Source organism: Passer montanus, unplaced genomic scaffold, assembly GCF_014805655.1.
Source record: "Passer montanus isolate IOZ18808 unplaced genomic scaffold, ASM1480565v1 scaffold10, whole genome shotgun sequence".
NCBI lineage: Eukaryota > Metazoa > Chordata > Aves > Passeriformes > Passeridae > Passer > Passer montanus.
The window spans coordinates 48988-76252 of NW_024356505.1; the positions used below are offsets into that span (position 1 = coordinate 48988).

General features: G+C 42.3%; 1 protein-coding gene across 3 annotated transcripts; it reads right to left on the reverse strand.

Moving 5' to 3' along the window:
• Positions 1-13888: 13888 nt before the first annotated feature.
• On the reverse strand, positions 13889-22776 carry EIF1B (eukaryotic translation initiation factor 1B). 3 transcript variants are annotated; one of them, XR_005627143.1, is made up of 5 exons: positions 22461-22702; positions 20227-20390; positions 19429-19530; positions 18621-18850; positions 13889-17309 (listed from the first exon to the last, which is right to left on the reverse strand). XR_005627143.1 is itself a non-coding variant. In XM_039705770.1 (4 exons), exons 1-4 carry the CDS (start codon positions 22489-22491, stop codon positions 18806-18808), a joined length of 342 nt encoding a protein of 113 aa, XP_039561704.1. In that variant the 5' UTR covers positions 22492-22776; the 3' UTR covers positions 13889-18805. The 3 variants fall into 3 exon arrangements, 1 of the variants encoding a protein (XP_039561704.1); XR_005627144.1 differs by having other exon boundaries at positions 18665-18850; positions 22461-22641; XM_039705770.1 differs by having other exon boundaries at positions 13889-18850; positions 22461-22776.
• Positions 22777-27265: the final 4489 nt, after the last annotated feature.

A 27265-nucleotide genomic window follows, 5' to 3' on the forward strand; every position in this document is an offset into this window, starting at 1 on the left:
CTGTTGTAACCCCTGGGAAAGAGCCACTCACAACTATCTACATCAAAATGTACCTAGTAGTTACTGTGCACATCCAAACAAGAGATGACATATTTGTCTCAACACAACTCACAGAGGGAAGGCCTCTGCAGTCTTTCTGTTGTGTGCATGTATTTTTAAATGCCTGCCGTGATAACATGGATTTAAAAGGAAAACACTGGAGCAAGCCAAAGAGACCTCAGTGAGAGCCCCTCATCCTAAGCAGTTTAGTTATTTGTGGCTCCTTTCACAACCTCCTGCCTGTAAGTCGTATGCCTTTCTCTGAACCCCTTCTTTTCCTACCTTCAGACCAGGATCTAGCTCTTATTCTCTTCTTACATTGCCCCCAGCGTGCCACTTTTATCAGAAGGGCCCCATTAGCAGGAAAGGGACATCCAAAGTACTGATAAAAGTAGTGCTAATTGTGCAAAACAATGCCAGGACAGCTATGATAACAAATTGTCATTATTTTTTGCTTCCTGCTGTTCTTACACCTTTTGGTAATGTTAGAATGTAATGGTTACTTCATTCCCATAGATGCACTCGTTTATCCAGCTGGCCTGCTGAAGTACAAAAGGATATTGATGCAGCTTTCTGCTGTAGAGAGACAGGTCTGGATGAGAAAGAAGATTTGTAGTTGAATCTGCTGCTTAAAACTATTAACACAGAAAACTAATTTCTACTTAAAGACGCTTTAAATGCATACTTGAGGGAAAAAATATAACATCACAAACACCTTAAATTCACCATTAGCCCAGTGACAAAAAACAGTATGTTAAATTTAAGAATTTCTCCTAAGAGATTTCATGTGAGCTAAAAGTCTGCTTGGCTGAATAAAATTAGAGGACACATTTTAGTGTTGTTTGTTCATTTTAGAGCTCTCCAACATGAGAAACAACACTTTGTATATATAATGTTGAGTGATTACTGGCAGTAATTGCATGCCTCATTAACATGTAGACTCACACAAACCTCACCATGACCCTCACTGAAATAGGGTTCAGGCAGACAATTTTCACAGAGGCCTCCAGGGCCCCACTGCACAGGGCAGTGGAGCCTGTAGGTTCCTGTGTTGTGTCACCCACCTGTGTTTCCCATGGGACATTGCACCAACTGTGTCACATATGGGTCACATCTGGTTCTTCTGGCTACCCACCACAGGACTCCTCAGATGGAATAAAAATGAGTTTCCATGGCTGCATTTTCAGAGCAGCCTCCTGTGGAAAGCCAGGCTCAGAGTGTTTGGAAAGACTTCAAGGTTTGATTCACAGAGACTGAGAATTCTCTCATTTCCATCTAATTCACTAAGGGGCAGGCAGCTCAAGGTTTTTCTCAGCCCTGAACAGAGCACGAATGCACTGATCACAAACTGCCAGGGATTACTTTGCTGGAAAACAACAGCACTTCAGTGTTCCACTGCCTCTTCTGCTTGTGCTGTTTACCAGCAAATGCTCTCCTCAACATGGACAGACAGGTGCTGAAGAATTACAGAAGGCAAACTGCCAGAGATGAATGAATGCACAAAACCAGTATGCCACCCCTTTGGACACGAACAGCAGTGTAAAACCCATCTGCCAGGGGTTGCTTGTGAGAGTGAAAAGGGTTCAGCCATATGACATGCCTTTAAACATTCCATCCCCAACAAGAATCCTTAAATTAGCCTGCCCTGAGATCTTCATCAGGCACCTTGGAGAGTAGATTACATTGGCTAGGCTGAGCAAAACCTTGTCCAATTCTATCTTTCAAATGCACTGTCAGGTTCTTGGGCAAAGACTTTACATTCATTCAAGCAGAAGGAGTAAACCACTTATTTAAAAGCAAACCAGGTGAACAAAAGAATCAAAAGTTCCTATACTTGATTACCTTTACAAGCTGTTTTGACTTTAAAATAGACCAAACAAACCAAACCCTAAGAGCTACCACGAGTCTTACTAGCATTGTAATTAAACTGTGAGTTGACAATATTTGGTTTTGCTAGCTCTGACATGGGTAAGTGAAGAAAAGATTTGTTTTATCTGCTCAGAAGGCCTTCCCCATTTACAAGGAAAAATGTGCAATGAATATACCCTCTTCTTGGCTGAGTATTTCTATTTTCAAACTCTCAGTTAAGCTTGAATAAGTGGGCCCTACAATGATATCTCTGGACCAGCCACCATCATGATTCACAACTGTGAGAGCAATTCAATAAGCATCTCTTTTATCCAGTGCCACAGGGACATTTCAAAACCCCTACAGTTCCAGAGGTGCCTGCACCAGGAGCCCTGCCAACTAAAGTCTAAGGACATTCACAAGCTACACCTCACATCTGCAGCAATTTACCACCAGTAGTTAGTAACCCCTTGAAAATACTTTCATAGTTCTTCCAGATAGTTTTACTAGAGATCTAATAAAAATGAGCTTGTTTGAGCAAATAGTCTGTGAAGGTGTCTTAGGTAATTGTTTTTCAGGCTGTGCTTATAATTTCCCGTTCTACAGGGTGCTTCCTAGTGACCTGAAAGCAGTGGCAGGTCTTATTCCTATTTCTGCTCGTACAAGCTCCTGAAAAGTGCAGTTTTTAGTGCCATCTAATGTCTGCCCAGACTGCATTACCTCCTGCTGGTACAGTCTATCAGACTAATTCTGTTTCAGCATGGATTCTCCTGAACCTGCTGATCCACAGCAGGACTCTTGGATCATTACCAGTTTCCTGCCCCATTGCAGGAACTTCCCAGCTAAACCCTTCCTAGGTTCATCTCAGCATCATCCTGCAGCCTGAGGGTCCCACAAATGCCAGTGTCCCCTGTGACAGCTCGCTGGTGGTGCAGAGGCCAAAGGTCAAAATGACCAACTGAGTTTTCTCAGACACTGGGGGCAGCAGTCCACTCTAATACTTTGGATCCAGCAGCTGACACTTGCCAAGGCACCTAGGAGCTTCCAGGAGAGGGGCTGGGAGAGGCTCAGCTCTAGGCTGAGTGGGTGTGAGTGCTGCTTTGGGGGTCCAGCTGGCAGTAGCAAACTAACTCTGCTGCACTGTGCCAGGCCCTGGGGGAGGTCTCATACCACTGGTCCTGCAGGAGAAGGTTGAGGGGTGTTGCCATGGCTGTGTGGTACCTGCTCCTTGATGCCTTGTGGGTTACACAATCTGTGGAGAAACATCAAGGAGTGATCCTGACCTCCTCTCACCAGCCAGATTTGGAGTGACAGGAGAAAAGTCCACCTGGTACAGCCATCAAATCCCTGGTCTTTGGCAAAAGGGAGAAAGGGACTCAGGAATTCCCATCCTGGCAAATGGCAGGGAGGGCCGATGTCTGTATCTTATATATGCTGAATTCAAACTGCCTGGAGAGGACTGCACAGGCACAGCAGTGTCCTTTCACTTGAGATTCCAAGTTTTTATTTCAGCATTCCTTTCTGGATTTGCACAGTACTTAACTGCATTCTAATTGACCAGAACTGTGAATTGTGCTATAAGTAAATTGCAGTCTAATTTTACTTAGCTATAACTGATAGAACAAAAAGCTACAGAAATTAAACTACATCAAAAGTAAACTTCACTAAACACTGTGTGTGAATAATGAACAATGTGGCAACTGACACTACCACAGCCAACACTATATATAGAAATTAATATCTAGGGCTCAAGAGAATCTAAAATAGTTTTTTAATGTGTGGTTTTGCCACATCCACCACTCTAAAATAGAATTTGGATTTCAGTTAAATGGACAAAAGCTGGGGCTGTAAGATGACACTCATTGCAGGTATGTTGACTGAATATTTACTGTTGGTTTACTGGTGGAGCTGAAGGCCATACTTCTAATGACCATTTTTCTACCATCATATTTCTTCCCTCTTGCCAGACCAACTATTTTATTTAGTGTGTTATAGAAAAGTCAGCTTATTGTGCAGATGAAAGACCAAGAGTGTTCATTGTGAAGGCCTAGAACTAGGTCATTCAGTTCCCCTTCCAGATTTAATCTTCTCTCTCTTTTGTACTAATGAGCCTGCAATGGAGGTGGCTTTTCACATTCTTTGGGCATTCAAATGAAAGCTGCCAGCACTTCGGTCCAAGTGAAAATATGAGAAAAAGCTCTATTTAATGCTGGAGAGAAAACATCTGGAGGTCCCCGTTGTCATGCCAGGTTCTTTGTAGAGATTTTGCTTTTCTAAAGCAATTGTTCACTCACATTTTTCCAAGAGCTACATTTCAGGAGGGGAGCTGAGAATTATATCAACCTCTCTCAATACATAACAGGGACCACATACTGCACCAACAGCATTAATATCAGGGAATACTCCCTTTGTGTCCATTCCTTCTGCAATCTCCCCCATTAGTCAGTAAATCCAAATTCAGCTGGGGGTGTAAACTTTTACACTCACCAATGCCTAATATTATTCTCTTTGTGGCACAGCAGTGGTGACGAGGCACTATGGCTTTTACCTGGAAATAACCCCATAGTGGAAATTTCATCAGCTTCAGCCACTGCTGAGTTTATCCTGTGATAAAATGCCTCTGGTCTCCTCTAGAATTTTACTTTTAAGGGCAGGGTAACCTCACAAGCACTTGTTTTCCCTGTGATTAAACATACCATTTTCAACAATGAAGCTAAAATCCCAGGTATGCAGTAACTTCCATGGCTAGGCTTTCTCAGGAGAGCTAAAAAGTAGAGTAATGCTTTAATATTCAGACAAAGAACCCGCTGAGAAGGAACCTGGTTTTGTTATTAGCCTGACAGACCTAGGCAATATTTCTCTGAAAGCCTGTCTTGGCTATGGTAGGAGTGACTTCAGCCCAGGGGCTGAAGACTGAAAGCTGCAAATCCATGCAAAAATATATTTTCTTTTCTTACTAATCAGCTCATGAGGTTAATATGCAGACAGCTACTACTCCTCCTACATGCAGATAATTTCTCAGTTCATTAAACATTATTGCTAAACTACCAGTAGCTCTTCAATTACTCACCTCTGGCTTACAACTAAGTAAGAGTAGAAATAGACATTAAACATTTTATTCCAAGGAAATTTCATGCTCTGCAAGATTATTTCAGTTATTTGGTTTCTTTGGTGGAGGTGGACAGAGAGACAGGGTTTGTCTAGAATGAAGTGTTTTGTTAATGCTGAAGAGAGATGCATTTATTGGTTCAGCAAGCATTCATTTTGTTTCCAGAATTTGTATAATGGACAGAGCTGACCAGACACTTCCCTCCCACTGCTTCCATCACTTGGCTTGATGCTCTCCCTCAAGCAATATGAAAATGTCAACCCAGCACAGTTTTTTTCACGTTTTCACTTCTTTTTCCCAACTCCGTAGTTCCTTAGGAGAGGTCTCCTGCAGACACATGGGGCCATCCCTTTTCGTGAATCCATAAGTCTGAATTTCAAATCTAAGCACAGCACCAAGGAACTATCAGGAAGTCACTTTTGTTCTCTATCTTTCGTGCTGAAAAGGGGCTGGAGGGACAGGATCAAGGTTTGAAGAAGACAGCAAGGAGTTAGAGGAGATTAAAAAGGTGACTAGATGAATACTATTTCAGTAGGAAAAAATCCCCAATAACACTGCTGGTTTTGGTAAGAAGAGAGGACATTGGCAACATACTAGGGAGGGATACTTGCTGCTGGTAAAGAAAGGAGCGAAATCTTGGAAATTTGATAAAATGCAAAGGTACCTTTAAAATCACTCTAGGCCCTACTTATTTGGTTTATTAAATGTATCCACTTTTACTTCTAAAAGATTTTTTTCTCAAAAATATGAACAATTTATGACCTTCAGATCTAACCTCCAGCATAACTCCATTTCATGCCTTCCAGAACCAGTCCCATGAAACCTCAATTTTTCATCTAAACAACAGCCAGACCTAATTCCTTTTCTTACAAAATAGCTGATCAAGGAATCAATTTCCAGCTGGGTCTCAATCATCAACATTTATCTAAAAGCAATGTCACAAGTCCTCTGAACAACCCCTCTATTATGCAATACAAATCAGTCCGGTTCTTCAGTTGGGAGCAAACAGCTTTAGTGCTACCTTTTCCTCAGTTGTCAGAATTGCTGTATGACTGCCAATTTGGGGACAGAAATAACATTGATTCAGGTCTGTGTTTCCAGCTGTGAATCCAAATCTGAAACCTTTACTCTCTATTTTGCATTGAAAAGAAATTACTGTAAAATGACTTATGAATGGTGTCTTCCAGAATTTAATGGATAGACTCCAGAAGAACAGTTGAGCCTAGTATCTATGTTTTCCAGAATTACAGCTTCTCCTAAAGACAGACTTCTTTTCAGGATACCTGTTCACCAAGTCTACTGGTCTCAAAGTCAGCCACAGTTCCATCATGCAGCTCCTGACCTCAGGAGAGCTGCAGAGCCCAGGCTACAGCTGGTCTCTCTGGTGGGAATCTCTGTAACAAAGTTGAAGCCAGCCAGATCTTACCTAGCAGGTAAGATCTTTGTACTTTCAGTGCATAACCAAACTCACCCATTATAAAAAGCACTGAAGTATCTTCCTGTCTTTAGCAAAGAGAAAGGAAGTTTACACAAAAATATTTATATTTACACAAAAAACCTGACCTCAGGAGAGCTGCAGAGCCCAGGCTACAGCTGGTCTCTCTGGTGGGAATCTCTGTAACAAGTTGGAGCCAGCCAGATCTTACTCAGCAGGTAAGAGAACCACACTCTCAGTGCATAACCAAACTCAACCCTTATAAAAAGCACTGAAGTATCTTTCTGTCTTAAGCAAGGAGAAAGAAAGTTTACACAAAAATGTTTATATTGATAAAGTAACTGACACTGAGCCCACACAACATTTGAAAGGGCACTACTTCAATTAAACTGACCCAAGACAATCTGTTTAAATGTAATTCCAAATGGTTTTCTGATATCTAGACTGATGGGCTTGGTCTCTAAGTTTTATGAGGAGTTGTTGCTTGCAGCAGCTGCAATGCTCAAGTTATATTTACAGTTTTAATCTAGACCAGGAATGAAATCGTTAAGGATTATACTCTAACCTATCTGACCTGCAAACTATTTGGCTTGGGATTCTGTATCCTGTAATGAATATGTTCCAGAATTGAATAACACATCTGCATGTCCTTTCTTCCTAGGGAACCTCTTTGCTTCCCAAACAAACAAGCTGGTTCCACTCGTTCAATTTCCTGAAAGGGGAGGCAGTGAGAAGATTAGGGAAACTTTGGGTTAAGTAGCAACATATATTTATGTGCCTACAGTCCTAGAGGAATTAATGGGCATTCAGGCACCTAAGAGACTCACTGGAGCCTGTTCTTAAGCAATACTGGTAGTTCCCAAAGGGGGTGCAGCAGCAGCTGGCTGGCCATGTGGCCTGCATCCATGCCTAGGTGAAGTCAATGGGAGGGGACTGACTCCAGAATCAGGATTTTGTGCTTACTTTGTCATCTCTCATTCACATTTGGAGGCAGCTGGGAATTATGTAAGGCCTACGCAATCAAACCTGGTAGTTCTGAAATTCTGTTGCTACACCCACAAACGATGCTGACTGTTCAAGTCATTTGGAGAGAAGCAGGCACTATCTTGTAATGTTGCACAGTGTCCACAACCATGGGCTCCTGTCTGAGGGCAACTCCTAGTATTGTCATTAGCATATTTACCCTTAGTAGAAGCAATTCAGAATTTAATTTCAGTGGTATGGTCATTAGTAGATCTTCAGTCACAAAATCATAGCCTGTTTCCTGGCACTGTTGATAGACTGCCTTTTTTCTCTCTGAAGTAGCTCAGCCAGATTCTTCCTCACATGAAAATATTTGTGGGGAACAGGTAAACCTAAAGCTTTCTCTTCACGTGTTTTCATACAGAAAATTAGGAAACCCCTTTAGGCTTCATCTGAGCTCTGCACAAGTGAGAGGAGCCTCAGCTGCAGATGGCTTTGTAGCACTTGGTTACATTTACATGTCTGACTTAGCCTGCCATGCCTATCCAGTAAGGTATGTGAACTGGACCACCATGGATCACATAAGGCCCTCTGACTCTTAAATCTCTATCACATGTGATGTACCTCAATTACTGTATATGAAGGTTAAATACTGCTGTGAAGCCACTCACCTGAAATGACCACTGTTCCTCAAGATCATGCTGAATGCAGCTGGGACCAGTTTCTGTCTCTGTAGTGTGAGCTCAGTGCCAGTTTTCTGCTTTTGGCTGCTTTGCTCTCCTTTTTCTCTTTTCAAGTCATGCACTTTGTTCTAGAGAGATCACTGCTCCTGCCCCAGGAACAATGAGGTGCTGCCTACTGGCTGTGGCAGATGTCATTATTTCACAGAACTGTGTCCATGGGATCACAGCATGCAGTAGGCTACAGTTGCCAGATCTGAGAGTTAGGATGCAGAATGACCTGGCCTACTCTACAAGGCTCAAAAGAAAAAGGCAATAAGACATCTCAAAAAGTCCCCTTACTTCAGGGCTAATGTTTCTATCAGCAGCTAGAACTTTCCACATAGCTGTCCTTAACAAAACTACCACAATACCATGGAAAAAAAAAATTCAGTACCTTCTTACATTGCAGGAAATGCTATGTATGTATATTTATTTATTTGTGTGGAAGATTCTCCACAGAATATCAGCAAGTCCCTCCACACATGAGTTGAAGATGTTCGGCTACAATTTGGATTAGAGCTTGTTCTGTACTACAGCTGCAAGGATGGTAGCAGGGAGGCTGCTGGACCTGAGCTATTTATGCATGCTACTTGTGGTTTGAGGTCTTACCAACAATGAGATCAGGCAGGGCCTTGGGCAGGAACAAGCCCTTACAGCTGCCTGGTTGGACATTACTGTCATGGAATGTACCCTCAGTTCTGTGGGGATGGAACCGACCAAGTTACTCCAGCAGGTGCTGGTGAAAGGCCAACTTGTTTCCTTCCATCACTGAGCCTGGCTTATGCTCCTGTACACCTCTGCAAAGACAGGGAACACATAAAGGCAGATATTATTTTAGGAAAACAGGTTCCAATTACCAAGACATTTCTCTGGAGCTGTGTCTTGGCACTGACTGCAATCACATGCCCATGAACCAGGGTCTCACTTGATGCAAGTTAACTCCAATCATACATAACTGGCTCCAGAGTTTCAGAAACTCCAGCCTTGTGGGCACAGTATATTTTCTAATCACATAATGTTGTAAGTCATTGTACTGTAGCTGATTCTTCACTCCTAATAATGGTAAGAATAATAAAAAAGGTTAAAGTACAAAAGGAAGGTTCAGTTTTACAAAGCTCCCTTTATCTACCTGAATCCTGCTAAGTTCAAGAGAAAGTCTGCTTCTGACTCATAACAACATTTGAATCAAGTGCTGAATACACTTCACACTGCACAATTTCAGCTCAGGAAGGAATTTACTTCCTTAAAGATCATGTGGTGACAACTTTTATCCTTTCTTAGTAAAAGTCCTAGGAGTATTCACCAAGTCAGAGCATTTTTCTCTTCTGTAAGAGTTTTAATGAAAGTCAGTTATCATTTTGATCCTATAGATATTAAAAAATGGTTTCAGCCTCCTTTCAAGAAAAAATTTCCACTGAAATTTAAATGGCTGAGAGCGTTTGTGGAGCCCCTATCTAATGGCCTGCTTCAAATTCTTACAGCTGTGGGAAGGGAGCAGGTCCTCAGACATTGTCCATACTCAGATCCACTCAAACACCCTTATAGGACCAGCCAGCCTGAAGTGGCACTGGAGAGGCCCATCATGTACAAACTTCTGCTTCCTAAAAGTTCTTCCTTTCAATTCTGCCATGTTTTTGAATGGCTTTGAATGGCTGGATCATCACAACTCTTTCCTGTACACAGCTGGGTCTGGCATGCAGTCACTCTCATTGCCTCCATGCACACAAGCACTGAGCCCTTCTCCACCTCATTGTACCAGACCCAAGACCGTCCCTTCTCTCAGCCTGCAGAGAACTAAGTGGAGAGGGAGTGGCTGTTTAAGCCCCAAAAGCAGATAATTTACTGATGATTCACCCCCCAGCACTGGCTTGCTGTCTGAGGAGGGGCAGCGCTAGTTGGTGGAAATTGTGGAGATGCACTAAGGCAGGTCTGCCTCTTTCTGGGACACTCTGCCATGAGCTTTCACCTGTTATGAAGCCATAGCTGTTTTTCCTGCCTCTCTCAGTAGAGTCCTTTCTTCTCTCTGGAGTGGTGCACTGGGACTCTTCCTCACACCTCTGGCACAGAGCTCTGAGCCCTGCACTGAGCTAGGAGTCATCCATGATGTGCAGCTGCTGTGGAAAGGATAGATCTTCAGATCCTCTACCTCTCAAGCAGAGGTAATTTGGGGAACAGTTGTACACGGATCATGTCTGCAACCACCTGGGAATTCTACCAAATTTTTACTTCCATATTCCCCTATCTAAGCTCTACAGTTACTTCTCCTGGCTTCAGTGTCACTATTTTCAGCATTTGCTGTCTTTCAGTGACATCTAGGGATAGAGACTGGAAATTGCAAGCTGGACGCTTACATAGGCATTGTTTAAAACATATTTCAAACTGATAAAATTTGCTTCTTTGATAAGCCAAAAGGCTTAAGGAACAATTGTAATTAAGACCAGGTGAAAATAATCTTGCATGTTGCACAGGGTTGAATTGATGCCCCAAGGTCCATTCCTCGACTCATGTGCATTAGCATTAATTTCATTCAGTGCCTACAGAGACATGGCACTAATCGAGAAAACATATTGCTCTGGTACAAAGAATACAAGCAAGATAAAGGTACATCAGTATTAACAACAAAATGCATGAAAGGGAAAATGTCATCAGGAGCACAAAAACACTTTGAGGTCAAAAGATCAAACAAGTTGCTTTAGTAGCTGGATCCGTTATTTACTCATTTCTACCACTACTAAATTACTCTTTACATTTATGTATCAGTCCCCTGAACACAGAGAGTCGCGATGCTTGGTGATTCATCTACAAAGGATTAAGATATTAGCCATGCTCTGGAGATCTTACCTGCAGGATAAGGCAGAACCAAAGGATGGAGGCAGTAGAGCAGAGGGAACGGAGGCTCAATCTACACTGCTTTGCAGCCTGGCTTTGTATTAGACTTCAGTTCACCGTGTTCAACAGCTTATCCCTGCAGGATCAAAGCAGAAGCAGCAGCAAGTCTTCCCCCTGTGCCTTCATTTCTTTAGGGAGCACAGGCAGGCTTCCTCCAGAACATAATCAGGGACTGCCAAGCAGGATTAGACAGAAACCCATGTGCCTGTGTAATACATCACATGAAAGATGCAGAAATGTGTAAGCCGACTCTTTCAAAACAGACTTTGTGTGACTGTATAATCTACATCTGCTCTGGGTTTCCCCAGTAAATCTAGACTTCCTAAGTATTCACAGTCCAACAACAGAAAGAATTCTGTGCTAATTCATGCCTGGACCTTTGCAGAACCTAAAAAATTACATCTCTTTGATGGTAGAAGGAAATGTATAACATATTATCTGAAGAAGACATCAAGTGCTTATACATGTATCAGAGGCCTGCATGTCCAAACCTAAATGTATATATTTAAATATGCTCACATGGACACAAACGTGTGGAGAGAATGGAGAGAGGCAAGCTGCTGGTTTTCTAAGAACTTTTGGTCTGAGCAAATGAAGCCGTGATACCTAAGGTCCAAATTCAGTGAATAGAAAAAAATCAGCTCAAAAGTAGAGGTCAAATAAAATTTTGAAAAATAAGTCAGTGGATGCTTTGCCATTATCAGCATTGCAAGAGACAATCCTGAGAATATGGTCTATCGAATGCTATTAAATCCAGGGATATTTCTCTTGATAAGTGTATGTGAAGTAACTGGAAAAAAAATACATCACTTTGCCCCCTGCAGCCACTTTGTCAGATCACTAAACCACTAGAGAAAGCACCAACCCTTTTGTTTCTGGTTTTGCCACCACTGTTGTTTCTATCCGACAGCAGTGCTGCTCAGCAGCCAGACCTGGTGCCCGTCCTGGGGCAGTCACAGGCAGCTTCCAGTTTCCTGGAAGCAGCACCAGTTGCAGCAGGCTCTCCAAAATATTCAACATGGGGACCTGGGAGAAAGCACCGCTTCAGGGCTGGTTTAGGGAACTGAAATAAATGCAGCAGGAACTCTTCTGGGCAGGAAATGCCTCTTACATGAATATAAGACAGACATCAATTTTAAAAGCCTCGTTGCAGAAATTTAACAACTAACACAGTTGGAAGATCCCTACATGCTCAGTTGTTCAAGCTAAACTTTCCTTTAAAGCATTCCTACGGCCTTCCTCCTGAAAACGTACCACAATGTGAATAGTAGTAGCCTGAAATCAAATTGAGACAGTTAAGAAGATACTAGAAACTAATAGGAAACTAAAGATCGCCTCCTATGATTTAGGTGAATGTTGGCCTTGATGATTTGTTTTTATTCCTGTAATCCCCACAGCCAACAAATGACAATTTTCCCTCCTCAGAGGGTACTGCCTTGAAGTCAGAATGCTTCTTTTATCAGACAGACAAAAAGTAATTAAATGCCTGGAGGGACACAGTAACGTGTGTCACAATTTCTGTGTGGCCAGGTCACATCCCACAACCAGAGTGCTCTGGTACTTTGAATTTACCACCAGAAACCCAGCTGTGTATCAGTCTGAACCACTAGAAGCAGTAGACAAGACTTGGAAATATCACTGGTTCTTTTGCACAGTGTAAACACAAGGCAGAAGATGCTTCCACGTTCAGGCTTGGCTTCAGGTGGCAGCAGCCTGAAGGGCTCTACATTGCTGTGCTTGGAAGCAGGATGCAAACACCTCCTTCCCACAACCTCTCCAGAATGGATTTTTATCTTCCATAGAGTTACCAATGGATGATCTAGTTTCAGGGTGATTTAATTCAGTACTGGAACTTCTACTACCAGGACAAATTAAACAATTTGATGACCCCAAGAGACGTCCCTCCCTTCACTCAGTGTCCCTATAAATAGCTTATCACAAATGGCAGCGATGGGTGAGGATTTCAGGTACTTTCAAACAGAACAAAGTTCATAATATTTTAAATTAAGTAAGACTGGACAATCAGAAAATTTCTCCATGTAATTTCAACAATCTTACTGAAAGGAAAGGCACTTAAGCACAGAAAATACTCTCTGCTCATTATTGCATGTAAGGAAGTCATACGGAATATTTATATAATTTAATGCGTGGATTAACTATTTACTAAAGGAACCTGGACAGCGTTTGTGTTCTGTACCTTGAAGTTCATCTCCAGACGTGCACTCTGAGTTGCAGGTGTAGGTCACAGACACTGTGTCAGACAGTGACATGTATCAGTCTGCAGGGCCACCTTTCCCCACTGTCACCGAGTACAGGTGCTCACACTTGATGTCTGTTCAGTCTGTTCACTGGGTGTAGCCAGGAGCCATCCCATCACACAAATTTCTCTGGTACAGAGTAGCTAAAGGCTGCTTCCTCTATGACAGGGACTTCAATAGATCTTTCCAGCAGGATCCTTGGGAATAGACCATTTTAACCTTTCTTATCCCAGAATTACTGTCCAATTACACATGCATTTAATGTAACTTGCTGGGTCTACCTAAGACAGCAACCTTTCATTTGTGGGAGAACCATTTAAACAGCCCCAGTACCACCCCTTCCCTGGGGTCAGCTGTCCTGTGACTGCCAAGGCTTGTCTGAGTGTACTGTAGCAACAGAGCTGTGCCCCTGTCTGATGGTGAGAGGGACTGCAAACTGCTGACAGCTAAATCCTCTCCATTTGGAACCACATCTGCTGAATTCAGCTACTTGGAGAGCTGAGCCTGGATCATGTGTTGTGTGGGTTTTCTGATTTGGGGGGTTTCGATTTTTTTTTTTTTTTTGCATAATCACAGCAAAGATGAGCTGTAAATAAAAATAAATAGAATAATAAAAATAACCCCATTCATTATATACACAAGTCCTTTTAATCAGGCCCCAAATTAATTTCAGAAATGTGCTGTCACATTTCACAGATGCAAGACATTCTCAAAGAGCTGAAACCAAACTTGAGCACATTTCTGAGTTTATCCCAAAATACTGTGCATTTTGCTTATTGAAGAAATTAGATGATCCTCTTCTACCCAAAGTTTTAGACCACAAGCCAATCATCTTGTTTTATAACCACTATTCCAGGACAAGTCACAGTATTTTTAAGTTGGTTAATACAGATTATGTTTGAAATTTAAGGGAGGAAATATAACATTTCTGTATGAAATCAAAGTTGGTTTTACAAGAGGATCACACACATCTCTATTAAATTAAGTTACTTTTATCTTCCATCAAAAAATATAATCCTCCTTAACAACACCATAAAATTCTATTTGTTTTAGAAAAGCGTATATCAAATAACACTGGAACACTTTATTTCAAAAGACTGTTGTCTCAGCTCTGTAGCAATACTCCAATACAGGTTAAGACTTGTTCATTAAGAGATCAATGACAGGCATACAGCAACCTTAAAAAAAGGCAAGCCAAGTACAAATCCTCTTTTGAGATTATTTTTGTATTTTTAATCTAAATGGGAAACAGTAGGCATGAAACATATATACAGCAAACATAAAACAACTATGCCATTTTTCCCTTAATGATCTCAAGAGCTTTTGATCTGGCAACTGGAAAACAACCTTCACGTTGCCATGCTCAGGGAACAGATTCCTGAGTGTGGATGCAGAAAGCCATAGTACTTAAATACACACAACCCTCTAAGCCCACTTCCATCTTCCCAGTGGCAGCAGCACATTAGTTAGAGGAATGCTCAGTGACACCACTCAACACTGAACACATACAAGGGACAGTAACTCCTACTGTGCCTCAGAGTCAGCTGTAAGAAACACCTCCCCCTGCTTTAACAGGCTAAATATCGATCTTGTATGCATTTGCACACACTGTGAGGAACTACTGACCACTTAAAGATGTAACACATGGAGCCTGTACACTAGAGCCTTGCAGAAGGATTAAAGAATGAACTGCTGACTGGAACTCAAGATACATCTGTCCTATACTGCAAAATTAGTGTGGTACAGCCTGTAAGAGTGCAGGACACCAGATAAAATTCAAAAAACCTACAAACAGGGTATGGCATTACAGCAGGGATATCTGATTACTTCCTGGCTGTAGCTAACACATGCATCTTCAGGGCAACTACATACCAACATAAGCAGGATGGCAGTATAGGAAAACATGAGGAGTTCTGCCTAATTGTTATTTCAAATATTTGAAACTTAAGCTTCAATGACTTTGCATTTTAGAGTTTCATAATGGCTTTAGATGTATTTAGAGCCTTAAATGTCAAACCTTCAAGGACATTTAACTAGGACTTTTAAAGATACAGAGAGAGAGAAACAACGTTACAGAAGTCTTGAACTCCAGGAATCTAAGTTAATAAAAACAAACTTCAGATATAAGCATATTTCCTAAGACAGTTTTTTTACTAGTTCCTTCCTCCCCCTCCAAAGAAGCTCTCCAAAACAAAATGTTATTCACTGAGGCTGTGCAAAAATGGAGTTCAGGAATAAAGGTTCAAGCAAAGCCACTGAAGCAATGAATAGCATGCACACACAGCCCAGGCATTCCTCTTTTCAGAGGTACTCCACTCAAGAATTTTCTACCCATAGTTGTGCTCGTCATGGCCATCTCTGAGATGCAGAGTCAGACAGCAGACCACAGGTGACAGTCAAGGGCCTGATAGCTCACACAGAGAGGAAGCGGACATCTTACAGACTTAAATTACTAAATCTTTTATTCTATGAACAAGAACTGCCAGCGGCATTTGGGAAGTGAAGGCTGTATTGCTCACAGCTGCATTAAGCAGATGGAGACTCAGAACAGACAAATTAGTGAATTTATTTATGCAACACCTTACTCCAGGGTATCAGCTCAGAGTCAGCTAGAACAGCCTAATAAAACTATGCACAAGGCTGTGAATTCAAAACAAGTTTCTACATCCACTAACACCTTGAGATTAAGCCTAAGTATCACTAAGAAGGCAGTCTTGATTGGTAAGTCTGAAGGATGCAGACTTCACAACATTCCAACAAAACCCCTCAATTTTTTGTAGTCTGAGCTTGGCCACCCTCAAGTCCTACTAGTGGACTTCCAAAGAGTTTCTTATCATAAGCTCATTTTTACTGCCATGACAATTATGGCCCACATCCTTCAACATTTTTTAACCTATTTTCAAATAGATGAAAACATTGAAACCTGCCTTCATTCTGAAAACAGATTTCTGTGGCAGCACTTTAACAAGTTCTTTTCAAAAGCCTTCCTTTTCAGCATTTTAAAGCATAGATATGTATTCCAAATAAGTTTAGCTTTGACAAAGAAGTTTCAGAATAAGATGACAAAACATGATATTGTCAAAGCTTTTCAACTAGAACACACAAAGAGGTTTGGGCTTTTACCAAGGCTAATTACAATCTCAGAAACACTGTTTCAGTTTAAAACACTCATGGACAAACATTTCTGCTTTCCTTCTAGAAAGATCAAATGGTTTGTTGCCACAACAAATCTCACCTCTTTAAAACTTCAAATGTGTTATGTCTCATTCCATCTCCTTATAATTTTGCCGTTCAAAGGTCAAAACACAAGCACCTCCACCCAAGCCACCTATCAACTGCAAGGTTCCTTTTATTAGAAAGGATTTTTAAATGAGGAGGAAGAAAATAAAAGATTTTTCTTATTTATTCCAAGCAGAATGACTATGGAGAAATGACTCAAGCTTAGGTAGTAAAAGTTAATGGAATGCCATCTGAAATGAAGACTGACTCAGTAACACGAGACCTGCGAGTCATTTGTTAATCTTCAATTCAAAGCCCACTAGAAGTAGTTGTATAATACCAGTGAAATAGAAGATACTACTTGTTTTTCCTCTTGAGCAGGAGAACAAGCTTTAAATGAGAACATCAGATTTTTTGTCATGTGATAAAATGAAAATCACTAATTGCTATGTACCCCCAAAAGACTGATTACTTTAGCAGTTAAGAAACAATACTAGGTAAACTTGCACTAGAATGACTTTATTCTGCTCATCTACAACACTTGCGTAAGATTTATTTTTGGATTTCCATTTGGTATGTGGGTATTTTATGCTTTGCATGAGGCATTTCCTCCTCCTGAATGTATTGCACCTTAACAGTATACCATCTTCTGGAGCATCCTTTCTTTGGAACGGTTAAGGTCTGTAACATCAGGCAGTATTTGTGGAGACTGAGAGAATAGATTTTTACAAGTGGAATTGTCTAGACCAGACGGAGAAAGAAATCATCATATAATGCTCCCCTAATTGTTGCTAGTGCCTTATGGGTTCATTTCTGAACTCAAAAATCTAAAAAAAGAAAAAAAAGTTCAAATGAGTTAAAATTGAAATATTTCTGTTTAGAAAGGCAAATATGAATAGGAAATAAAGTACAGATATATGTAATATTAAATAATACAGTTTTACCTAATTCTTACTACTTAGGTAGTAAACAATTATTTTATCAATTTAATTTTTTTTTCAGGCTAAGTTATGAGTAAGTGTTAGCAGTAGAGTCATGTCTCTTTCTTCCTTCCAGAGAATATATGATATCACATGAAGCTTTTTAAGCATTTCCCGCTATCATGGTTTTGCAATTCAGAGTGTTCTAAATTGTTTCAGAAAAAATTTCCATGTCTACCTCAAAAAGAAGACAACATCTGCTTGTTTCACCAAATATATTAGTTTCATTCTTCACGAGACATATCCTACAAGCAGAATAGCAAATGCTTACAGCTAACTAAAACTGGCTTACAAGCACGGTGAAACAAACCTATTGCAACTTCCAGTAAAGCTGAAAGAATTGCCTTCTAGAAAAGTAAACCAAATCAGCTTTCTGTAGTAATACCCAAACACAAATACAAAACTCTCCATGTCAACCATCAATCCTAGGAAAACTTGTCAAAGCAGGGAAAAGGTTAGTGTAGACCCTGTTCCCTTCCCCACTCCTGCAGCTAACACTACCAGCTCAGTCAGGCACGCTGCTTGCCAACTTTCGATGCACAGTCATGGCAGAAGCCGACACAATGTCTTTTCCCCCTACTCAGTGACTCAGGAGATACAACATCCCATCCATTTCCTTCAAATGTTTTGGGACTTTTGCCCAAATGTTTCGCCTTGAGGAGCTCAACTTGCCTTACCCCTACTTTGCTTCACACTAATACCTCATAGTCACTGCAATAAAATTTAGAGAGGATCCAGTTACTTACACAGCAAACAACTGATGTCTTATTATGCTGCTACTGAGGTACACCTATACTACAGGCTTTAAAGCTCTAGTCTTACAACTACAGGGTAAGATCACATCAAGCTGATCTACTGATTAAACAACTAGTACTTAATCATGTTGATTTTCCAATTTCTTCAAAGAGCAGCGAGCTGCACTTGCCAGAAAGCAGTTCAGCCATTCTTCAGCAAGGCTGCAGTGCTAGTTCAAAACTTAGGCTAAAGCATTTCAAATATCCCAGAAATTATATGAATAAACTTTTATTTTTAAGCAACAACACACACTATTTGAATAAAACTCACACATTTAACTCAGATGGAGAGTACTAAACTGAACAATCATCACTAATACATTTCCATTGGAAATGTGTTAAAGTTCACAAGGGTCTTCATTACCATCTTACTGAAGTTTTCTTATGTGTTTCTATTCTACACACCACCTGTTTCATGAAGTCATGCAAATCAAATTGTAAATGTTCAAGTAATGGGGAAGTCCATTCACTGCAAAGATTCATTTTTCACAGAAGAGCCAGGATAGGTAAGACCAATACTGCAGGGTTCTTCATAAAAGTACAGGTATATTAGAAACCATGAACTTTCAGTTGTTCTTCCTTGACAATGCCAATCTAAAGGAGAGAAACAGTATTTTAGTAAAGATTACATATTGAGGCAATTACAGCAATATCAAGTTATCACATTCTTATACTTTGATTAAAAAAACTGCTATACAGTGTGTACACTCAATGAAACATTTTTCTAACTTACAGAATGTTTCTGGGCCAAGCAGAACAATTGACTAAACAAAAAGAAAATCTTATCAGACATCTAATTTGTTCTGTAGTCCTAGAACTTATTCTTCGACAGCGTAGCAACCCTGCAATATGATTTGCATCAGAGTAGGCCTCTTTCCTCTACAGTGTTTTCAGTCTCATGATTACGGTTTGCATCGAACACTTATTTTACAAGCACAGAGCTCAAGTTGCACTGCCAGAGAACAAGTGGGGTGTTGTAACAGAGCAAAGGCACTCTACAGTGCTTTGATTCGCACCAGAGGCTTACGCTCATACTGCAAGTGTCATTTTACTTTCTGGCTGAAAACACAAAAGAACTACAGTGGCCATCTTTGGCTGGTTAATTAGCATCAGTACCACCTGTCACCCTACTGCTTCCACAGAGGTTTAGATATTTATCTGCAGTCCCTCACCTCCAAGAGGAATTGGCAAATGTTCTTCCTCTGGTCACCTTGCAGCTGGATAACTTCACCGTATTCAGGATGCTCAATCACAGTACCATTACAAGCAAATTTCTAAGAGAAAAACATTCACATTATAAGACTTCTGATGCACATTGTGATTTTGCTAAGTCAGTCTTTTCAGAAGAACTTTGTCTCAGAAGCTGCTTACTATTTTGATGCCAAGCCAGGCAAAGGTTAAATCAATTTTACTGGCTCTGAGAGCAAATGGAATATATCTGCTGACACATACATACACAAACTAAACTGCTGATGGTAAATTCAGGGAATGACAGGATTAGCTACTGTGCAGAAGGAAATGGCCAACAGTCATTGCAAGAGTGAAAAACAAAGTCATAAGATACAGCCTTTCAACTCCACACTATTTTAAAATAAGTATTTTTATCCTGGCAAAACTAAAGGCCTCTATTTTGAGCAACAACCCAGCTGTAACAGAGGCATAAAAACAGAGGAATAAAAAGCAGCTCTACTTTAAACTGATTTTATTCTTCATATCAACAAAGCCATAGATCTGTGAAATTTAAAAGAAACATTCAGAATATATTTTATTTACTTCTTTTTAAGAGATAAATGTTTAACCTTTTAGCAAAATCATTGTCACTGAACACTAATACATGTTTTGAGAAAGGGAAAGGACTTGAATATGAAAATGGTGTTTACTGGAAAGAACAAAGTGAAATAGTTTGTTACTTGGTATTAAAAGCTATCGTACTCCTTTATAAATAATCATTATCAAATCAGCTACTTCACCTTTTTGAAAGCTTTCACAAGTTTCTTCTTGTCATAATCATCTGCAATGCCCTGAACAGTTGTTAGTGTCTTTCTTCCGTTTCGTTGCTGGATCCTTATATGAATGTAATCCTCAGTCCCCGCCGGGAGTAAGTCGTCGCCCTTTGTTGCATCAGCAAAGGGGTCTGCAGGAGGAAAAAGGTTCATGTAATTCCCACAAAGGAAAACACCCAAGTTCAAAACTAAGGAGCAAGATTCTCACTTCACAGAAAGTGATTATTGTATTCAGGGTATCATCTTGATGTTTAATCCCTGTTTAAAAACACACTGTTAAAACCAAAGTGCTTTTTCTACGGCTGTATCAGGTATGATTACACAGGCACTCAGGACAGCCCTCTCAACATGCCTTCCCAGGTATGAACCATTTTCTGCTACAGTAGCAGTTTGCTTCATTGTTTCTTGCAAACTGTAAATCCTGACCTTGAAAACGTGGTTCTGAGAGAACATCAAATGTACGTAAGTTTTAGACAGACACATACATTTAAAGGGAAATAAAGCAACTGCATCTCTTATCAGATGAACTGATAAGAACAGAGAAATAGAAAAGCTCTAGAACAGACACTTCCTTACAGGTCCAGAACAGAACACTGTGGTAACTACCACACTTCAGCATGTTAAGCCATGGATAACTCTTGGCCACTAATAGAAATAAAAGAGAGATACACTCCAACAGATGTCAGAGGCTGCCTGTAAACCAGAACTCCTCCAGTCAGCAGCTTTAGTCAAGAAATGTAACAAAATTAATTTAGGCTTAGACTAAAGAAAGGTCAGTTCTCAGATTCTTCCAAGCTTAGCATTTATCTACCCCAGGCAAAACAGAAAAGCATTTAGAAAGAAGGGGGCTTCTGGGTTAACACTTCTTATACTCTGTACTTCACAAAAACATACTTAACACTCAATCAAGAAATTTTACAGCTCTACAAATCTCCTAATCAGTAGCTCCAAATAAACCTCGAAGCATGAAGTATTTTATTACTTTTTAAGAATAATAACAAGTAATTTTTTTGTACTAATCAGAACGATATTTAAGACCCCATGTAGGTTCAATAGCCATGCAAGCTAAAATTCTTCCCAAACTTCCATTCAAAACTCAGCTCTAAAAACACTGGTCAAGTTTTCCCATCCGCTAGAAAGCAACGCCCCAAAAGAGTAAAACTTCAGCAGAAACACAAAAAGTAGTTCAGCTGCAGATCCTTGTAGAAACAAGAATTACACAGAGCATTAAAGACACTGAAAGCATGAGGATTCAAGCACCACAGGAAACAAATACAGCATTGGGAACCTTGACTAGATCAATTTCTACTATGGAATTTGTTGAACCATGCTGAATTTTACTGTCTCCCACAGCTTGTGGCTCAAACACTAATAGAAAATCTTAGTCAAAGAAAAAGTGAAAGAAAAAGAGGACTTGGGCATGAGGATCACTTGGCAGAGTTTAGGACTCCAGGCTGCAGATAAGCCAAGATAGCTTGGCAGAGTTTAGGGCCCTAGGCTGGAAATAAGCCAACACTGTAGGTGTCAACATTGGATCCCTTCAAACAAATCCTCTGGGCGCTTAAGCACAGGGTGAGCTCCCAAATCATGACTGAACGCAACCTTCTCACATGGCTTATACGTGCACAAGATCAGAGTCCAAACTGTGACCAAAAGCCTGAGACCACTGTATAAAGTGCTAACTTGCTCACTTCTGCTGCTTATAGATAAGGCAGGAGGAGAACGCTGGCTCGGCACGGTTAAACTTCCCTGCTGACAGGAGAGAAATGATCTGCCATCTGCGTAGCTCACTCTATAGAAACAGTAATCTTTGCAGGGCTTGTATAGCGTTTTGGGACATTGCTGAGGATAAGATGCGGCAGCAAACCAACTGTAACTGATGAAATTATTTCCTCAGCAGAGGATACGAGCGCTTGGTACGGGGTGTCAGAGCTGAGAACATGGCAGCACCTCCTCCTTCGGGAGCAGCGAGGGGCTGAGCCTCCCGCCCGAGCGCTCCTCGCCGCACGCTCCGAGCACGTCCCCAGGCGGGCGGACAAGGACGAGCCGCGGGCGCTGCCTCACGGAGCACCGCGGCGGCACCGCTCAATGTCACCGCGGCGCGGGGGGCCCGCGGCAAGGCGGAGGCAGACGCCGGGGCCGGGGCAGGACGAGGGGGCCGGGGCGATGGGTGGGTTTGCCGAGGGGGTGGCTGCTCTTACCGAAGGATTGGAGGTTCTGGATCGAGGACATGCGACTCTGCGGCGAGAGGCTGGAGCTGCGGGGAAGCGAGTCCGCTCGGGTCACGTCTCCGGCTCCGCAGTGCCACGCGGGGGCGGGGAGCGGGAGGGATCGAGGGAGGGGTAACAAAAGCGGAGGGACGCGGGGAGCGAGCCCGAGCCGGAGGGCGAGAGCGAAAGGAAGGAGTAAGAAGAGGAAGCGCAAAGGGAAATAAAACGTGGAGGGAGGGACGGACCCCCCGCCCCTCGCCCGCACCGCCCCACAGCACCGCCAACGGGCGCCGCCCGCCGCGCTCCGCACAAAATGGCGTCCCGCACGCGACGGGCCCGCAGCCGCCCGGTGCGCGGAATCATGGAGCCTTGCGTTTGGAAAAGGCCTCTGAGGTCATCGAGCCCAACCGAGCATCGGCGCGGCAGCCAGACCGTGTCACTGGGCGCCACATCCAGGCGGTGACTCCATCACCTTCCTGGGCAGCCCACTCCAGTGTATTATCACCCTTTCTGCGAAGAAATTCGTTCTGATGTCCAACCTGAACCTCCCCTGCTGCAGGCTGAGGCTACATCCTCTTGTCCTGTAGCTGGTTCTCTGGGAGAAGAGACTGACCCCACCTGGCTACACTCTCCTTCAAGCAGCTGTAGGGAGCAATAAGGTCACCCTGAGCCTCCTCTTTCCAGGCGAACATCCCCAGCTCCCTCAGCCGCTCCTCATATGACTTGTGTGCAAAACCTTTCACCAGCTTCATTGCCCTTCTCTGGACCTGCTCCAGCACCCCAATGTCCTTTCTCATAAGAGTGTTCTTCTCCTCAGTGGATCCCCAACAGCAGTGCTGGTGTGTTGCTGGAGCCCCGTGTTCTCCACGCTGCTGGCCCCAGCAAGGGTGACCCCCATGGAGGCCCTGCCATACTCACATCCCTTTGGCTTGGGTACTTTTCCAGCTGATCTGAAATTGGGAGAGCACTTCCCCCTTCTCCATTAAAATGTGTTAGAAACCCCACTCCCTCAGGCCCTCCTCACTGGACAAAATTCTGCTTTAAATGCTGAATGTGGTGAGGGAGGCAGTCAGCACCCCACAAACCACCTGTGTCTCCCCTTTGGGCATGACTTGGAGACACAAAATCCGCCTCAGCATGAGGAAGAACTTCTTTACATTGAGGGAGGCAGAGCACTGGAACAGGCTGCCTAGGATGGTCATGGAGTCTCCACCTCTGGAGACATTCCACATGGACATGTTCTTATGTTACCTGCTTGAGGTCGGAATGCCTTGGCAGGAGGGTTGGACCAGGTGATCTTGAGAGTCCAGTCCAGCCTTAACTATCCTGTGGTTCTGAGAACTTTGCACCCTTTCAGGTGGGTGCAGCTGCTCTCCCTCAGTCCCTAGGGGCCACCATGGATGGCTGGCATGTGGCCTCAAGGACTCCTGTGTGTTGGCCACTCTCTATCCATTCCTGTTTTGGGAGGCTATCAGCAGTGTACGGGCTGAAATGGGAAAAGTTTGCTTTTAAAATGGCGTGCAGGTGTTACAAAGCTTGCTGGTCCTTATGAGGTGATCGATGGCTTTGCAGATGTTCTTTCTGCCACTTCTGCCAGAGGAATTAGCTTATTGTACATCTGCAAAGCCATAAATAGCTTCACTTATTCATTTATTTTTCCATTTTTGGCTTTTATACTAAACTTCAGTCCTCTTATATCAATGGGATATTTCTTTTCTGTGATCCAAGGTCTGGATCAGCACTGCAGTATTTTTATGAATGCTAATGTGCAATGGTCTAAGAGGAATGGTCTAAGGTTTCTAGTTCTGGCACTTTGCAAGGAAGCTTTTCTTTCTTCCATGGGGAAAACAAGCCCACTGGCCTTGGCACAAAACCTCTGCTTACCCTTTGCTAACATCATTGATTAAACCTTTCACTGCACTATGGGCTATATAGGGGGGTTGTTTAACTCATTCCCAAGCTGCTGCAAAAGGCACTATTGGGGCAGGATGGGGCAAGAGCTCGAGGCCACAATTTGGACAATGTCTGTTGATTAAGGATGCAGAACTAAACACTGAGAAACCTTCTGAAACGGTTGAGGAGGCTCATGACACCCATCCACAGGGACATGACCCCAGTATATGAATAGCACCTCTCTCAGAAAATTTGTATTACTACTAAAGTGAAGGCATTTTGGCTCTGATATATTTCTGTTAATCCTATGTCTCTCTACAAGATTTTGTTGTATCTTTTGCTCTCCCATCATCAACCCATGAAACTTTTTCCTGGTGGCAAAGCAGACCCATCCCCTTTTTTTTTTTTTTTTTTTTTGTTACCTTAGCTGTGGCAGTACCAGTGTCAGTGGGGCACTGGGGTGAGCCAGATCAGCAAACTGATTTGAGTTAAAAAATAAACTCAAACTTTAAGGCCTCAGATCCACTCCACTTGCATAATCCTGCAACAGTTGTGCTGAGAGAACAGAGGAGGACAAGGCTGGCCATGGATGAGAAGAACAGCAGATCTTCAGACACAAACCCCAAGTCTGAGTCTACAGGTTTATATACCAGTCATTGTATCAGTTCTTCTGCTTACTCTGAATCTTCATGCCTTTAAAATAGTTTTACACTTCTAATTCTCACTGCACGGTTAATCCAGTCCTATGGGCTCACTGGGCTACTGTGGAATTCATCCTACAGTTTACATGTACATTGAAATGAGATTGGGTGTCTGGGAAGCAACAAAGCTCCTTTTATAAGCCAAGAAGATGTGACTTTGTTATCCTTAAATTGAAACAACAATGAATAGTTCTGGCAACTGTAGAAGGAATGGAAACAACCCCCAAATGCACAGCTTGGCATGCACTGTGCAGCAGTTAAAATAAAGGTGGTGGCCAATGCCATCATTGTTCTCTTGGCAGCCTTCCACAATGTCCATGTGAACTGGCAGGGCTTCTGTGGGGATGTGTCAGTGCAAAGAACTCTCCCATAGCTGTCCTCCTCAGAGGGAGCTGCTGGTCTCAATGTCACATCCATCACTAAGGTCTGACACAAATCCTGTCTGTGCCAGCACATTGCACCAAACTTTGGTGTCTCTGCGCAGAGGCAGGTGGCATCCTGCTGGAGATGTGCTGCTCCTGCTATTGCCCCTCAGCACAAGAGCTGTCCTGAGGTCCTTTGACCTGAGTCCTTCCCATTGCTCTTGAGCAGTCACTTGTGGCAATAGACTGTGAAAGTCCTGGTTGTGAGAGGCTTCCAGTCACAGCAGACTGAAGAAAGGTGGGCAAAGCAGTCATGGACCTGCAGCAACCAAAAGAGGTAGAAGCAATTAAAATAGGTTTAAAACCTAAGTGAAGGTAAGAGGTGTTGTTTCTTAACTGTTAGATTTCAGAATTTGAAGACTGTTCAATTTCAAGTTTCAAAACCTGTTCAATTTCAGATCGCCCTAGAGCTGAGGCTGGAGTTAATCTCATTCACTAATATTAGACATCAGGGTTTAAGCAATATTTTAGGAATGAGACTCTTGTCTTTCCATGACTAATGTATAACCTGCCAACTACAGTGCCAGAAAAGAACTTCATCTCTAATTAACTTGATCACAGCTTCAAGCTATTTAAATGTAATAGTTGCAAGACCTGGTTATGAATAGCAATTAGAGATCCTCTTGCTTGCCTTTTACTGTATTTCAGTTCATCTGTCAAGCTGTATGTGAATCATTACAGGTTATTTATGACTGGATAAGCCTCAGGGATTAAAACCAGGGGCTTACTGACATACAGATGATAAATATGACATACTGAAGCCATAAAGTACACTTTTGTAAAAAATGTCACCCTAGTGCAGAACCTCACCTTCATTGGGTATTCTCAGAAGCACTTGAGATGCTCTTGAGCAGCAATGGGTAACCCAGACCAGGGGGAGACACTTTGTTCTTCCAGAGGATTGCTGTGTTGGAAAAATGGGCTGGAAATGTCACAAGAAAGCCTTGCATCAGGCAAAAAAAGTCAGCCATACAGTAAGGCTAAACTGTGCTTTAGTTTAGGACTCTGTATGACATCTCTCTTTGGTTGTGTGCATGTAAAAGGCCACCCTTGTCTGCACCTGCCCCTCTGTAATAACCAGAATGAACAACATTGTTTTTCACCTCCTACAGACACAGTTCTAATATATACTACTATTATTTTCAGGTGCAGCACACCAATATTTTGTTTTATACCTGAGGAGCTTTTACAAAGCCAAAATTTAATTTAATTAGGGCTTGCTTTGGTAGGCACATCTCCTGTACCTGGCCCTGCAGCCTGCCTTACCAGAAATGTCAGCCTCACATGCTGACCTGTCCTCTGCAATGGCCTGGAAACCCAATTACTGCTTGAAGGACATGGTGTTCAAAGAGCAGTTTAAGCTGCCTGACAAAGTGACTGTGCATGAAACGTGCAAATGGCATATAGCAGCACTAATTTCCATCCTGCATGCCAGCAGTGCATCTGCTCTATGCACAAATGCTGCTCCACTCCAGCGCCAGAAGCTGGCATATGCTGGCCTGATGCTGGCATTCTGAAAATAATGTAAAAGTGCTGGAGCCCTGAGAGATATGCAAAAATATTTCCAACCTTGATTCTTCTTCTTGAACTTTAATCTTCCCTTCTCTCACTACATGACTCTACCTACAATAGCCACCTCCATTTGGAATCTACACATCCCAAACCTCTGTGCAGAAGGCTGCCCAGTAGCTTTCTATCAGGGAAGAAAAATAGCAAAAGTGCCAGAAAAAATCCTCCCTTCCATCAACAGAGGCTGTAACCATGCCAAGCTTGACTTGTT

What these genes read in the sequence shown, in the direction of transcription:
- EIF1B (XM_039705770.1), bottom strand. Translation starts at nt 22,491, where the DNA reads ATGTCCTCGATCCAGAACCTCCAATCCTTCG. An exon ending in CCAGAACCTCCAATCCTTCG is followed by an intron (nt 20,391 to 22,460) that starts GTAAGAGCAGCC and finishes TTCCTCCTGCAG; the next exon opens with ACCCCTTTGCTGATGCAACA. An exon ending in TTGTGAAAGCTTTCAAAAAG is followed by an intron (nt 19,531 to 20,226) that starts GTGAAGTAGCTG and finishes TTTTTCTCTTAG; the next exon opens with AAATTTGCTTGTAATGGTAC.